Below are 15208 nucleotides of genomic sequence, written 5' to 3' on the forward strand. Positions count from 1 at the left end.
AGATCTGGCATATTTAAAGCAAAGTCTAACCTAATCTAGTTTATTTACACCCCCTACTCCAAACAATTGATTGCGCTGTGAAGAAGTATTAAATCTTGAACTAATGAGTGGCCCATTCAGCCCACAAAGCAGGTTGGCCGAATTTGCTTTGAGAAAACTCATATAAATACGAGTTATCTCGTTAATGCATAAATCTAACCTGATAGGGTTGCCAATTTTAAAATAAAATAAGATAGAATATATTATATAATATATGTTATAAATTTAATTACAAATATTTAATAGAAGAACAGGATCATTCATGATTTAACCGATTAATGGTATGTTTGGTTTTCATTTGAAATCCTAAAAACATAACCTTCGTAAAAGTTAAAAAAAAAAGAGAAAAAAAGAAAAAGTTTCTGTCCAATCCAAATTATGCTTTGGGACTTTTTTAAATGGGTATATGGTTGTTTTTTTATTTTATTTTCTCCTTTTTTTTTTGGTAAAGCCGGCCGTTCTATCTTTAATATCATTGATCTAATGATCCTTGTGAATCGGGACGCACTTGCCCACGGGCTACAAATCCAAAAGTTTGCTTCTGGCTTGTGAGAACCGGGTGTAAGCTTTGGCAAAAATTGAAGTTTCAATGCGCCCAGGTAGGAATAGAGGAATAAAATTGACGCGACAAGTACTAAAAGGACCAAGATTTAATGTTGAATTCTGCTGAACGCAAAAAGCCAATCCAGAAAATCCTTCGTAATCTAAAGACTACTGCATTATTCCACTAAAATTGGAATGCGTAAAAAGAGTAATTATACATGGCGCTTGTTTAAAATTCAAATTATTAAAATATAAAATCCATACTAGATCTGGCTGGATCATTGAGAAAATACTTATTCATTCTCATAGTAATAATTTAACAACTGTTTAAATATAATTTTTTAATTTTTTAATTCAATGAAATGTATAACTGTGTTGTGCTACATGTTATGCTTTTAATGGATTGGTGTAATACTCCTAAGTCCTAAATTACATGAAAATCTCTCCAAATACTCCCATGTGATGTGAGTATATAAGATTTTCTCAATAGGATGAGGGCATTCTTCTAGCACTGATGCCACTCGTCTCATCCTCATACATTTTGCACCAATTTCACTCCTCTATGCATCAAGAAGCGTTTCTTTCATTACATGGAAAAAGAACAAGAAGAGGAGGAGAACCAGATACCCTTAGAAAAGTTCCCACATTTCTCTAACATGAAACACAAGTTGAAAACAATCAACCTCGCCAATCAGAGCCTGATTTCGTTCCCTCAACTTAATATACATAGAACATATATTTAACGAGTCATCTTCTTCGAAGAGCGAACAGTTAAGTATTAATATCCTATACCACTAACTAAATCCTTTTTATTCTCCCTCCTTCCAAGTTCCAACTTCAATTAATTTGTGCAGTCAACTGGATAGTATTTCCAAAGTCTCCGTTCAAAGAAACAAGGCCATATATCCCACACACTATAATTCTGTTTTCAACCATCCTGTTCAACATGACAATGAATTAGAAGAAAGCACAAAAATCACAAAGAAGTTTCTGCCTACTAGTATTACCATTAGGTCCATATTGTCAAGACCTGTACTTGAATCATAGCTCATTCCATAGAGGCTTGGGAAGTCGTGGTCCAAAACAGGCTGCTGGATAGACAGGTATAATTATTTTCAAAGTCTCACATACAAGAGAGATATGAGTAAGCATAGCGTGTTGAAAGATGTTCACTCTTTACCAGTGGCAAAGGAGGGAATTGTGTTGATGTGCTGGGCATGCCTGCTAGTGTTCCCAGGAAATTTCTAGAGGGGAATGAGTGAGAGCAGCTGATACCAATAGGTCCATGTCCAATGCGTGGCTGGAGAATCTAATTACAGAAACAAATGAAGTTAAATATTAACTTTGTTCTATAAGTACTCAGCGAACTTCAAAAAGATTAAACTGCCTAGACCTTCCCTTACATCTTTGACGAGAATCCGCTCTACGTCAAAATTCAGTTCTGGGTTCACGGTGGCAAGTTTCATGGACAGAAACTGCAAAAATAGATCTACGTAAGTTTGAGTAGTCAAAATAACCATGATACTGGAGTTGCCTTTTAAAACTGTGTTATCCACATCATAAAATCATAAAAATGAGGATAAAGTACGGTTTATCCTCATTAACTTCATTTCCCCACCATGTGGTATATTAATATTATGTTATGCCCCCCGAACATGAAGCCTATATACAGCAAGATAACTCTCTGTATTTATCAGTTTCAAGCATGCTATACATGGACAGAAAAATACACAGGAGTTTATATGCTAATGAGCAAACCATAGGGATATATATATTGTGCCGCCTTTTAAACAAAATTGTGTAACAAAAATGAAATTGGGTCAGATCACAGGTGAAATTTATAATTTGCCCCTTCATTAGTAGCATCCCTCATCATATGCATTATGCAGTGAGATGGTTAAATGATCCTTTTATATTATTTTGCAGAGATGTGCACAGGGAAAATCAGATCGACGTTCAAGTTAGAATGATAGACAGAATATTCAATGTAGTTCACAACAATATAGAAAAGGTACAACCCTATTGGTTTGAATGTCAAGGGGTTCGATTATCCTTAAGTAAAGTCTTGGGTTTGAGCCTTATGAATAGAAAAAATGAGTGCTAGGAGAGCTTAGCTCCTTAAGTGGTCCACCCGGCTCTGCTATAGATAATTTGGGGCTCAAAGTAGTTTCCAGATGTGACGGTTTCATACCAAAAAGTTACTATTTGTAAGACTACATGCATAATAGCATACCTCAACCTGCTGTTGCAGTGACTGCACATAATTTATAATCTCATCAAGCATTACTGCTTTGCCCATTATCTAGCAGAAGACAATGAACCAGAAAAAAATCAGTATGGTTTGATGAGAAATCATAAGACAAACACAATCATCTCAGATAACCTTGTCACATCCTGGAACAAGTTCTTGAAGCAACCTCATTCGCTCACTAATCTTTTCTCTCCTTACCTTCAAAACAAAAAGTGTTATAGCTTCTAAATTAACAATGAGAAATGGGTTTCTTGTAACAAACATTTGAATTAAGATGAAGTTACCCTTTCTGCAAGGCTGTGACTGTTTGTAGCTTGACCTCTTCGGGCTCTAACATGAATGAAATTTTCTTTGGGAGCTTCTCCGCTCTGAGAGCTATCTTTCTTTTGCTTCAGCAATTGCTCACCACGTAAATCTGCACTAGCATTTTGTTCAATTTTTGATTTCTTTTCATATTGCTCTTTCACACCACAAGAGCTCTTCCCAGAAGAATCTTTAATTCCATCCTCCTCAGCATTCTAATCAAAGGTTATCAAAAGCATTTCATTCATTAGCTTCCCCAATCAAATAAACTAGTCAATGAAATACTGTACGTCATAACTAAGATTGATAAAATACACTGGACTTACCTTATTTGGGCTGAAAGTAGAATTATAGTGAAGTCCACGCTTTCTTCTATTTTCACTAGGTGTGGGTCCTGTTTCTCCCTCTTCAGGTGTTGAACCTTCACCCTGTGATTGCTCATTATTTTTTGGACCCCTTTCGATTCCCATTTCATTGTTCGGATTATAATTTGGCTGATACCCTTTGTTAGCTATATCACCAGACCCAGGTTGGCCAATGGAGTCAACCATTTCTGAGAAGCTCCCACTTCCATAGGAGGAAACCTTGGGGACCATGTCCGCAATATTTGAGTCAGACATATATTGAACAAGGTGAGAGTTGCTACTCATTCCTTGATTTTCCAAAGCAAGAGGGTAAGATGAATGGGCAAACTTGCCATGAGAAACCATTGGAGAGCCTTCAAAAGTTTGAATCTGACTCAACGAAACAAGTGGATCCCAAGCAGAAGAAGCAAGAAAAGGATTAGCTACGCCTGAAGGCATAGCCATAGACACAGAACTAATTGTCATTTCAGTAACATTTGTCCTCAAACCCGATGATGGACAATTCAGAATGCCCTCGTTTTCATGTTGAAGCCCCATGGCATTTTCAAGACCACCCATCTCCTGAATTCAATAGTGCCTAAACACCTAGAGCTAAGAAAGTATATATATATATATATATATATATATATATATATATATATATATATATATCAATTAGGGTAATCCTGGCTTAACAGTTTAAGCAGAGTGGTGCTATATCTAGATATACTACAGTTGAAATAAACAACTACATGATTAAAGGGAAAGTGAACTTTGACTAAGTTGGCTCGAGAGATATCTTGCAGGACTCAACAAGGAACAAATAGCCTTGGCAGCTTTATAGGACTGAGAGAAGGTTAAAGTAAAAGAAAACCCTCAATGTAGCATTGACACAAAGCAAAAGGAATATAATCTACTCGTGAGTCACCAGCTAGTTACTTCTTCCTTCAAAAATAGTAGGATCTAGTCCATTTACTAAAATGCTAAGGAAAAAGGCAAAATGCTACCCCTCAGACAGGAAAGTGAACCTTTCAGAGCATAAAGTGGACTTAGACAAGCAATGTGATTAGTTAATAGCTTACGGAACTGGGAAAAAAAGCAGATTCCCTTTTCTTCTTTGTATACAAATTAACTAGAACTTTATTCCTTCATTCGATCAAACAACAATGGGATTGATATAAGCAAGATTGTTACCTCCGGTCTTTTTGGCCAAGACCCGAATGAGTGAGTTGCTTGGAAGCTTTGAAGTAACAAAGCCAGTGAATAAACAATTAAGTGTTCTAGTTAGTTTTGATTTAAAATACAAGACAGAAGAAGTTGCAGGGACTCTAGCTGTAAATTCTGGGATAGGAATCCAAGAACAAAAAACGACCAAAAGCATCAAATTCTACACAAATCCTTCAATGAGTTGTGAAAAGGGGCAGGATTGAGCACAGTACCCTTTTCTAGATGTCTGACTATATCACCAGGAGCATCAAATGCTAGATTAAATTCGGCATGAAAAACCAATTTCACCAACTTGGTAGTGACATAAACATCGAAGGCTGCACAAAAATCTAACTTTGATAGATTACAGACAACAGAAGGAGCTACTGAGCTAGAAAGAGAAAAGCACAGAGAGACTGAGAAGTGACATGTATAATTTTTTATTTATATTTTAGTACGAATGGAGGGGCTAGGCCCCAGTGACATGTATAATTTTAAAAGACAGACTAACTACTGCCAACTGTTCTTGAAGGAAAATTATTCCAAAACCAGTATCTAATTTCTAATCTCTTTTTTTGGTAAAATTTCTAATCTCTTTTTTCTTCTACGGACTCTGCTGCTTGTAATTTTGAGTTTGAGTTCAATTTAATCCCCCTTCTTCTATTACCAAAATTTTAATTACGCCTTTTTTTGTTTAATAACCAATTTTATTTTATACATGTTTAATAACCAATTCATTATGAGAGTAATTATGTTTTTTAAAATTCTGTAAAAATTTTTTAAAGAAACGTATGTTTTTATAGAAAAATTGTTTGTAATTTTAAAGGGTTTGCTTTTTTCTAAAGTTACTTTAGATAACTTTATCTAATGTTCGCCAAAACGACGTTGTTTTGGAGCAAAAATCATGGTGTTTTTGTAATTTTAATTTCTTTCAGAGTTATAATAGTCTTTATCATTCTAATTTTTTTACTTTTCAACCTCAAAATGACGTCGTTTCAATGAACATTAGACAAAGTTATCTAAAGTAATATTAGATACTTTTTCTCAATTTTAAATGATATAAAGTTATATCATTTTTAATGAAACTACATTGTTTTGGTGTATTTTTATATTCTCTCTCCTCCACTTTTTTCTACTTCCTAATTTTATAAAAAAGAAAAAAATGACAAAACATACTAAAACGATGTAATTTTATTAAAAATAACACAAAATTTATCATCTAAAATTATAAACACTTTTATGGGCTATTTCTAAAACATTTTTTTCAGTTTTAAAATATATTTTTGTAGAATATTGAGGTTTAACTTAGAACATCTTTTTTCTTTACCATCTTTTACAATTATTTTTATGGTTGTTGGATTAAAATTGAATCAATGATTATAAGATAATATTAAATTAAAGCCATAAATTTTATTTTGATCGAATAATTATAAAAAAATGATGGTAAGAAGTTATAAGAAAAAAATAGTTCGTAAATATAATCTCTTTCTTATTTATTTATTTTAAGATTACTATTTTTATGTTGTGTAAAAAAATATTAAAATGTTTTTTTGCATTTTTACTTTTTCAAAAACAACTTATATAATTATAATTAAGGCTTTTAGAGGTATTTTTAATATTAAAAAAATACTTTCTTCTTAAATACACAAACACACAGTCCTTAACCCTAATCCTTAAAATTATTCTTCATTCAAAACTAAGTTGCTTATTTACTTTTTCTTTCTTTTTTAAAGTGCAGATTGGATTTCGAGATTTTCTTTTTAGGAAGGTTCTTCTTCTGTATTGTCATTAATAAACACACTCCTTTCATATTTTATTTCTTTGTTTTTCCTTTTACTGACACATTTGCCAACTGTTCTAAGTAACAAAAGTCCCCCTCTATGCTGTTGCACGCTCATTTTACTCACTGCCAGCGAACTTATTTTATTTATTTATTTTTTATATACAGAAGCTAATTAATTTTTTGAGACAAATCGACTCCTAATATCTCTAGACTCTCTATCAGTTTTAATTTTTTTAAGTTAGTTATAGAACTAATCTCCAGTTAGAATTTGATCATAGTTAAAACTCTTTATCATTTTTTAAAAATATATTTGATAAAAATTGAATTAATTTTTTTTTTTTTTGAATGCGCACTTATCACTCAATTATACGCATTTTTTTTATAAACCCTCAATTATACGCACTTATCACTCACTGTTAATACGGTTCTTAAGTATCTACCTCATTAAATCTGCCTTCAAAACTATTCAACTTGCGAGCCAAGCCAATGATAATCTGATTCGGGTTGGTGACTGCAGGGACAAATGTAAGGACCTTATTCAGATGACAGTGAAAATAGGGTGCAGTGAAAAATTTTAATCTATTGGGATTATCCAACTCGTTGTTTTTTTATTAAAAATTTATGTTTTTTATATTTCTTTTTAATTTTTAAAAAATTCGTTTTTTAATAATACAAAAAAAGCACCAAATTCAATAATTCCGGAGCATTAAAAATTTTCTTCTCCTGTCCATATATGTTGTACTTTAACAAAGAGTATTCATTAAATAATAATGTAATATCATTATTGTTATTGTAGCAGAGAAAAAACAGGTGGCAACAAACCTTTGTTTAATTTTTAACTTGGGGAGCTTTTGGGTGTGAGGGAAACATGAGGAATAATGGAATCTAATCATCAAATTTACCTTGTTGACAAAGTACGGATTCCAGCTGTTTATGCTACCTATTCAAGTTCCTGTAACACGTATGGTCAAACCCAAATTTTCCGGTCAACAGGTTGCCTCGTTGTGATCTTGCTGGAAACCCCAAGAAATTTTTCCCGAAATTGACGGTTTGGTCATCACAATCAGCTCAATAATAAGACAGTGCATTGGGTCACATAAATCATAACACGTTCATAAATATAACAATCCGTGGGACTGATGGTGGTTTTCCCTCTTTTCTGGTCGTGATTTGATATAGGTGATGAAAGAATCTTACCTGTATGGAATTGGACATGTTACATATGTTCAATAAAAATATGGCATGTGATGATTAAAATTGTACCAGCTACCTAACTAAACGCTTTAGGGACTAGGGTAATATTCACATTCCACAGTACGTTATAATATAAAATAAAAAATTAAAAAATTAAGATACCATTGTTGATTGTTGTAGAAAAATACTACATGCATATTCTTAAAAAAAAAAAAATACAAAACCTTATATTTAGGGCATGCGATAAAATTAGCGTCTAACTGCGTAGAATAGAGTGATATCAGTTTTATTAAATGATATATATATATATATATATATATCCTTGTGTGTATAAAAATATATGAATGGATATCTTCACTTTGGTATTACTTAATAAATAATATTATTATTTACACATACTTGCACATTATGTTAAATTATATCTAGTCTAATTAATTATTTTACACATTCATGTTCAAATTCTATCACCTATATAAATGTAATAGATAAGAGGGGATAAGTGAAGTGTACTAGACATTTTCTTACTTAATTTAGATAAATTCTTATCTAATTTTAGAGTATTGTATTAATTAAACTCACTAAAATATGGTATGCAGAATATAAATGAAAATTATGCCACCAAAATATTATTAAGCTAAAATTTAAGGTTAAGCATAGATAAGATCCAATTACAATGTCCTTCCTACACAAAAATCACAATTTTAACGTTCAAACAAAATCATGAATCACAACAATAATTTATTACAATCTGTATTTAAATCACTTTCAGAAGCAAGATGCCTAAACTAAATAACATATATTTCATCAAATCCAACAAATCAATCCATAATATGTAAATTAAAATAACTGTATGAATCCAACAAATGCATCATGATGCTTATAGTAACCAAAAGCTTCTTGTCATCTTCTCTCCCCTACAAATACAATTCCAAAGTTACATAAGTTGGCAAACAATTTGTAAATGTAGAAAACAAAAAATAAGATTAAAGAATAGAAATAAAAAAATAAAACTAAAAACTAAAAACCTTTTTATACCTTTTATTTTTTCTTTAAACCATACTTATTACGTAATCAATCTCCACCATATATTAAAGCTTGGATAATATCTTCAGCCAAGATAGAATAATAGGCATCAATAAATCTTCTCCAGCAGTAAATGTTAATTCTGCTGGTACTGTAAAAATTGGTACAGATCTTATGTCATTCCCAAATGTAGTATTGGTGGGGATTGAACCTAGGTCATTCCACCACCTACTCAGCTCACATGCATCAACTAAACTATCACTATTTGGTACTACTGCGATATTATTTAATTTAATTTAAAATAAATAATATGATGCAGGCCACCTTGAAGGCTTATGAGCTCGGCATGTAAAAAAAGCCTATGACATGCTTTCTAAATTGGCTTTTTTAAAAGTTCGAGCCTACTCTATTTAACTATATGTAACAGGGCGAGTTTAGGACCTAGTACATTGGTATGCTTACCGAATCATCCTTGTTTCACAATTACCTCTCGGTGCGCAGGTCTTGTGTAGAATCTTCCCTTGTAGGATTCATCTTCACGAACAGCTCACCTCAGCGCCACAGCACGAACAACCTCCTTGAAGATGGACTGTGGCAGATCTTCCAGACTATCTCTCGAGGAGGATGAGATGGTTGTGTGGGCAACCGTTCAGATGATGAACGTCTGTCTCTTGGGGTTTGTTTCTGATGATCTGTTCACCTTGGAGGCACAAGAGGAGAAAACTATGAATATATACGCTTAGGTCTTAGACATAACTCAACCCTAAGCCTCATGGGCTCAAGTGTCACTGAAGCCCAGTAGGACTTTAGTGACCAAAAGAGCATATATCCAACAATCTCCCACTTGCTCTTTAAGATACAAACTTGAGTTCGTAAACCCAAGGCCATGTAGCCCATAAGCTATCATCATCTGATAATATACCCCATCCCTTGTCTCGAGCTAGCCTGGGGACCTACCATTTGTCATTGATCAAGGCTCCTGATAATCTTTGAAAGATTATCTAATTCGGCGCTACTCCACTAAAAGCCCGAACGTGAACTCCAAGATTAATGACCTTTATAACATGAATATGCATCGCCCCTTTGTAGAATGTCTATAATTGATTGACAAGTTTTCTGTAACTCAATCAATTATTTATTCCCTTGACTATGATAGTTTCTCTAATGGATTACATGCACTGGCCAATGTCTTTAATATCCAAGTACCGAAACCTATCAAGGGGACATATCCTACAAATTCCATGTTGTTTATCTCATAAATACCGATAATCAAATAATCTCACTCCCAAAATACCGAGTTATTGGCCGTCAATAGATCGAACCTCACTCGTTGGTAAATCAAAGAATGAAAACTATTTGATTACCTATTTATAATAAACTCAGGATTAAGAGCAATCACATAACTATAGTTAACTGGAGATTTGATACCTTATGACAGAAAAGCAACCTTAATCAAATCTCTCATTGATCCTTTCAATGTGAATGTTAATTCACACCAATATTTTACAATGATTCGGACAAAATCATTTCATGAAATATTGCAGCCTGAATAAAGTGCCCAACTTTATTTAACGGCTGTGACTCCATTCATCAATTGTGAGATCTTATGATCATGTCCTCCATGAACGTATCCATATGATCATATACTCCACAATTTGATCCGGACCTTTATGTTTGTAAATAGTGCGCAAAATAAATAAATAAAATCTTATTTATGAAATTCAGAAAATTATTTTATTGTTTCATCGTTTTACTCCAAGAGCACAATGAAACCAATAACTCTCACTTGCTTAATGCAAGTCTGGGATCCTCCTAAGACCCAAAGAAGTAATATGCCTCTCGAACACAAGTTCAGGCAAACTCTTAGTAACTGGGTCTGCAAGATCCACCTCTAATGCTATCTGAGTTTAGTGAAAAACTCATAGCTCGAGGTTGATTTTCTTGAGTCAATATCCACTTGAAATAACTGAATTTTTGAAAACTCAGCTTTTCAAGACTCCCACTAGAATATACCAGCATATAATCTCTCGTTCTCCAAAGATACTTGAGTACATGCTTAACAATAATCTAGAATTCCTCTAGGTTCAAAATGGTACTATCTCACTACTCCCACTACGTGACAGATGTCTGGTTTAACGTCCAACACGATATGCGTGAGTCTACCTTTGCCAAAGCATAAGATATCTTGCTCATGCATTCTTCCTTCTTAGAAGTCTTTGGTCACTCCTTAGGAAGATGAATTCCACATATGAGAATTATAATTCTTCTCTTAGAATTCTCATGTTGAATTTTGGCAAGAGTTTTGTCAATGTAAGTAGCCTGAGGTGATGCCAACAACTTATTCTTCCGGCCTCATAAGTGTTTTATACCAAGAATATAATTGGCTTCCCCAGTACTTCCATACCAAAACACTAACTTAGCCAACTCTTTATGCTTGATATTACCTCTACATTGTTTCTAATAAGGAGCATATCATCTACATAAAGTACCAGAAAAGCTACTGTATTCCCTTGTATCCTTTACATACAAATACACATCATTCATCAAGGTTCTCTCAAAATCAAAATTTTGATAACCTGATCAAAACTGATGTTTCAAGACCTGGATGCTTGCTTAAGTCTATGAAATAGACTTTCACAACTTGAATATCGTGTGTTCCTACTCATTTGCTATAAACCCTTTTGGTTGTTGTATGTAGATATCCTGACATCCAACTCCCAAAACGAAATCTCAAACTTATAGCAACTAAGAGAATCTTGATAGACTCACGCATGGCGTCTGGCAAAAAATGCCTCCAAGCTAGCTTTAAAGGCTTTCACCTTTCTGTCCATCCTCTCTTTGCCTTTTATGTCCACATGCACCTTGTGGGTTTTACCCCTCTTGGTGTCTTTACTAGGACCGAACAGAGTTGAAATACAAGTATTTCATCTCATTGTTCATAGCCTGAGCAACACTTGATCAACAACATCTTCTAGTGCATTATCGTAACTAGTAGGATCAATATCACTCAACAAGAGACAACTTGAGAGTTAACAAGGTTCTCTTCCACTACGAATGTACTGCACTAGACCTTGTGTATTTATAAGTAAAACAAAAAGTGGGTCAAATGATGGATCTTCAATTTCTTGAGGATCCGCTTATACTTGATATTGTTCCTTTACATGTGATACTAATATTTCTACTAGTTTCACTTATATATTATCATGTTGAATTTCCAATCATGGTTCTCTTGTTTGTTCACTTAGAGATATATTTATCCCCTCTTGAACAATCAAGGGAACAGTGGATGAAGCTTCTAGAGATTTTGGAAATTCTTGAGCTGAGATAAATCTCATCAAGAATAACCTAACTTAAGAGCTTATAATTTCTCATCTAGTCCTCCTTTAAGAAAATCATGTGAGTGCTCACTTAGATTATCTTGTCCTTAAGACTAAATAAAAATCATCCCTAGTTCTCTTAGGGTAGCCAAAAGATATGCACTCTTCCATACAAGATTTCATCTTATTTGTCTGTTGTTGTAAGACGTGTGCCGTAGCACCCTAAATCCGAATATGGTTTGATCTGGGCTTGCACCCTTTCCATAATTCTTTAGGTGTCTTTACAACAGACTTTGACGGAACCAAGTGAAGAAGGTACATTTCCTTCTCTTAGGCATCTCCCTTGAACAACATTGGCAAAGATGAATAACTGAACATGATCTTCACCAAGTCTAGAAATGTTTGATTTTTGCATACTGCAACTTCATTCAACTAACGCGTTCTTAGAGTTGACAGTTACGAAAACTATCCCCTCTTAAATCAGGTAAGACCTGAAATTACCAGACAGGTAGCCAAACACTTTAGTAGACCAAAGTGGTTTTTGATTTGAACACCTACATGCTTTTCTGCCTCAGACTAAACCTCTTAGAATTTCCAAAAGCTTTAGACTTATGGCGCACTTGGTTCATCTGTCCAAATCCAGAGTAAACATTCATATAATGAAGTACTCATCACCTCTTCTGGTCTGAACACTAATTGGTCCATATACATTAGTATGTACCAGTTCCAGTTGAATAGTTGCGCAAACCTTTTTGGCCCTTGTAGGATTGTTTGGCCACTTTACCTTCCAAATAGGACTAACATATAGCTGTTAGTTAAAATATTATTGAACTTTCAGTCCCTCTTTTAACTAAAATATGTTTCCTACTTGAGATAATATGACTCAATCACAAAGGCCAAAGTTATATTCATTTGAAACTTTTATTTCTTTGGTGAAAGTTCTTGTTCATCATCCTTTCCATTCAACATAACAAATTTAAAAAGGGTATAGGACATAGGTAATAAAGACTATTTAAACAATGTACCAAAACAAAACAAGACGAAGATGAACTTCGAAATGTAACTGAGGAATCAATTGCATTGTCAAACCATGTTTTAGCCAAAACAACTAACAAAAATTGAATTCCTCTTGAAATCTGGAACAAATAAACAGTCACCCAAAACCATAGTCTTATAAATAACTTGTTCTACTGCAAATGCAGACACAAGTTCCCAATTTTAAGCTTAAAATATCTATGTCCATTGCTGACAGGTATGCCATGTTTGAACTACTACAAAGAGTAACAAACATAATCAGTGATTCCTGAATCAATAATTCATTCACTGATCAGGCCTTGATATGCCCATGTCAGGTTCTTTTCATTACCTCTGGGCAATTTTTCTTTCAGTATCCCTTCAGTCTGCACTTGAAGAACTTGCCTTGCGGCTTCTTCATAGCAACTGGTTTGACAACTGATAACCAAGTCATTTTGTTCTTGTTACCACCCTTGGGTTTCCCTTTGGATTTAACAAGACTCTTAGCAAAACCTGCACCGACTGCATTCTGTCTAGCAGAGCTGCTAGACGCAGCAAACATGTCATTAAGAGTCTGAAGCATTTTACTCCACTCTTAATCATGTACACTTCCTTCTGTAAGTATTTGGAAAGACTGACAATAATATAGCAGCGAACTACCATATCTGCCCTTTCCCAATCTGAGAAATGCATCTTAGTTTCCTTAGACACATTCTCTGCAGGTTGCTATGGCCCTCGCATTGTCAGGACAAATTTTAGCTTCCATGTTTTAGAACAATATCAAAGATTTTCTTTTCACTTATTCATAGTTGGTACCATCTAGAGGTTTTCGATTCAAAATCATTTCTAAGATATTTTCTGAAAAACATATAAAGCACACAATTACAAACAAATAATGCAATAAACAAACGAAGTGCAAGTAGATTCTCATAACTACTCTTGTTTATTGTTAACAATCCTTCAGTTTATCTTTACAAGGCTTACGATGGGCAAGTCACTTATAAAAACCAAAATTGTTATTTGGGCCTTCAGTGCCATTGCCAGAGCCTCGATGTGAGGGTTAACAATTTTACCAAAGTTGAATGTAATTAACCATTGTTTAATTTCAAAATTATCCTTAGTGTCTAAGCATTGCCGACGATGGGTCGTACAATACTTTACTAAAATTTTGAAATTATTAAGATTTAATCTAGTGAAATCTGATTATCCTTATCCGATGGGGCTTCAGCGATAAACTTTTCACTAATAAACCCACAAATGGAGCCCACAGGTTTTAAAATTAATTAATTTTTAAAACCTTCACCCATTCAACATTTTTGTTTGAGAATTTTCGTAAGCCCAGTCGAATTCATTGTTTAATTTCAAAATTATCTTTAATAACTTAGTATTATCGACGATGGGTCGTACAATACTTTATTAAAATTTTGAAATTATTAAGGCCCAATAAAATCCAATCATGCTTATCCGTTGGGGCCTCACATGATTATTTTATTGATAGGCCCACAATGCGCCTGGAGGTTAAATTAATTTCTTAATTTAAATCTCCTCCCATAGATATTTAAGTCCAATCTAATAAAATCCAATCATGCTTATTCGATGGGACTTCACATGATTATTTTATTAATGGTCCTATAATGCGCTTGAAGGTTAAATTAATCTCTTAATTTAAATCTCCTTCCATTCAACATAAGCAACATTTTCTAATTTCCAAGAATTATTTAATTGAGAGTATCCTTTGTTCGATTTCAAAAACTATATAAGTAAGAGCGCCGATAAACGTGCACTAAGCTTAACATAATTTTGAAAGCATTAAGGTCCTGAAATCCGGTCACTTTACGTCAGCGTGTGCTCCAAACAATCATGATACATGAATGTTGTATGCAGCGTGTGTTATTCCATGACCATTTCAGAAAACCCCACAAATTACTCGCAAAATAAAAGAATTCTCTTAGGAAATTTTCTCTAATTATTTTTCTAGATTTAAATCATCCAAATAGCTGACTTAATTATTAATCTAGATTGCAACAATCATAATAATTATCATTTATGAGGATAATTTGAAATCAAAATAATTTCCATAACGATTATTTGTCTTGATGTTAATTATCCAAAATTAATTAATTCAATTATTAATCTAGATTTTTAATAAAAATCATAATAATTATTAATTAATTTCTTAGGATAATTTAAA

At 33.5% G+C, this 15208-nt stretch overlaps 1 protein-coding gene across 3 annotated transcripts; it reads right to left on the reverse strand.

Moving 5' to 3' along the window:
- Nucleotides 1-1096: 1096 nt before the first annotated feature.
- On the reverse strand, nt 1097-4059 carry LOC133314560 (transcription factor bHLH74-like). 3 transcript variants are annotated; one of them, XM_061516052.1, is made up of 8 exons: nt 3463-4059; nt 3118-3351; nt 2966-3031; nt 2816-2884; nt 1986-2057; nt 1763-1891; nt 1590-1670; nt 1097-1519 (listed from the first exon to the last, which is right to left on the reverse strand). In XM_061516052.1, exons 1-8 carry the CDS (start codon nt 4057-4059, stop codon nt 1511-1513), a joined length of 1257 nt encoding a protein of 418 aa, XP_061372036.1. In that variant the 3' UTR covers nt 1097-1510. The 3 variants fall into 3 exon arrangements, with proteins under 3 accessions (XP_061372036.1, XP_061372038.1, XP_061372035.1); XM_061516054.1 differs by having other exon boundaries at nt 1613-1673; XM_061516051.1 differs by having other exon boundaries at nt 1590-1673.
- Between the last annotated feature and the right edge of the window lie 11149 nt (nt 4060-15208).

The sequence above is a fragment of the Gastrolobium bilobum genome, unplaced genomic scaffold, assembly GCF_033153095.1.
Source record: "Gastrolobium bilobum isolate Gb01-03AN ecotype WA unplaced genomic scaffold, APGP_CSIRO_Gbil_v1 utg10825, whole genome shotgun sequence".
NCBI lineage: Eukaryota > Viridiplantae > Streptophyta > Magnoliopsida > Fabales > Fabaceae > Gastrolobium > Gastrolobium bilobum.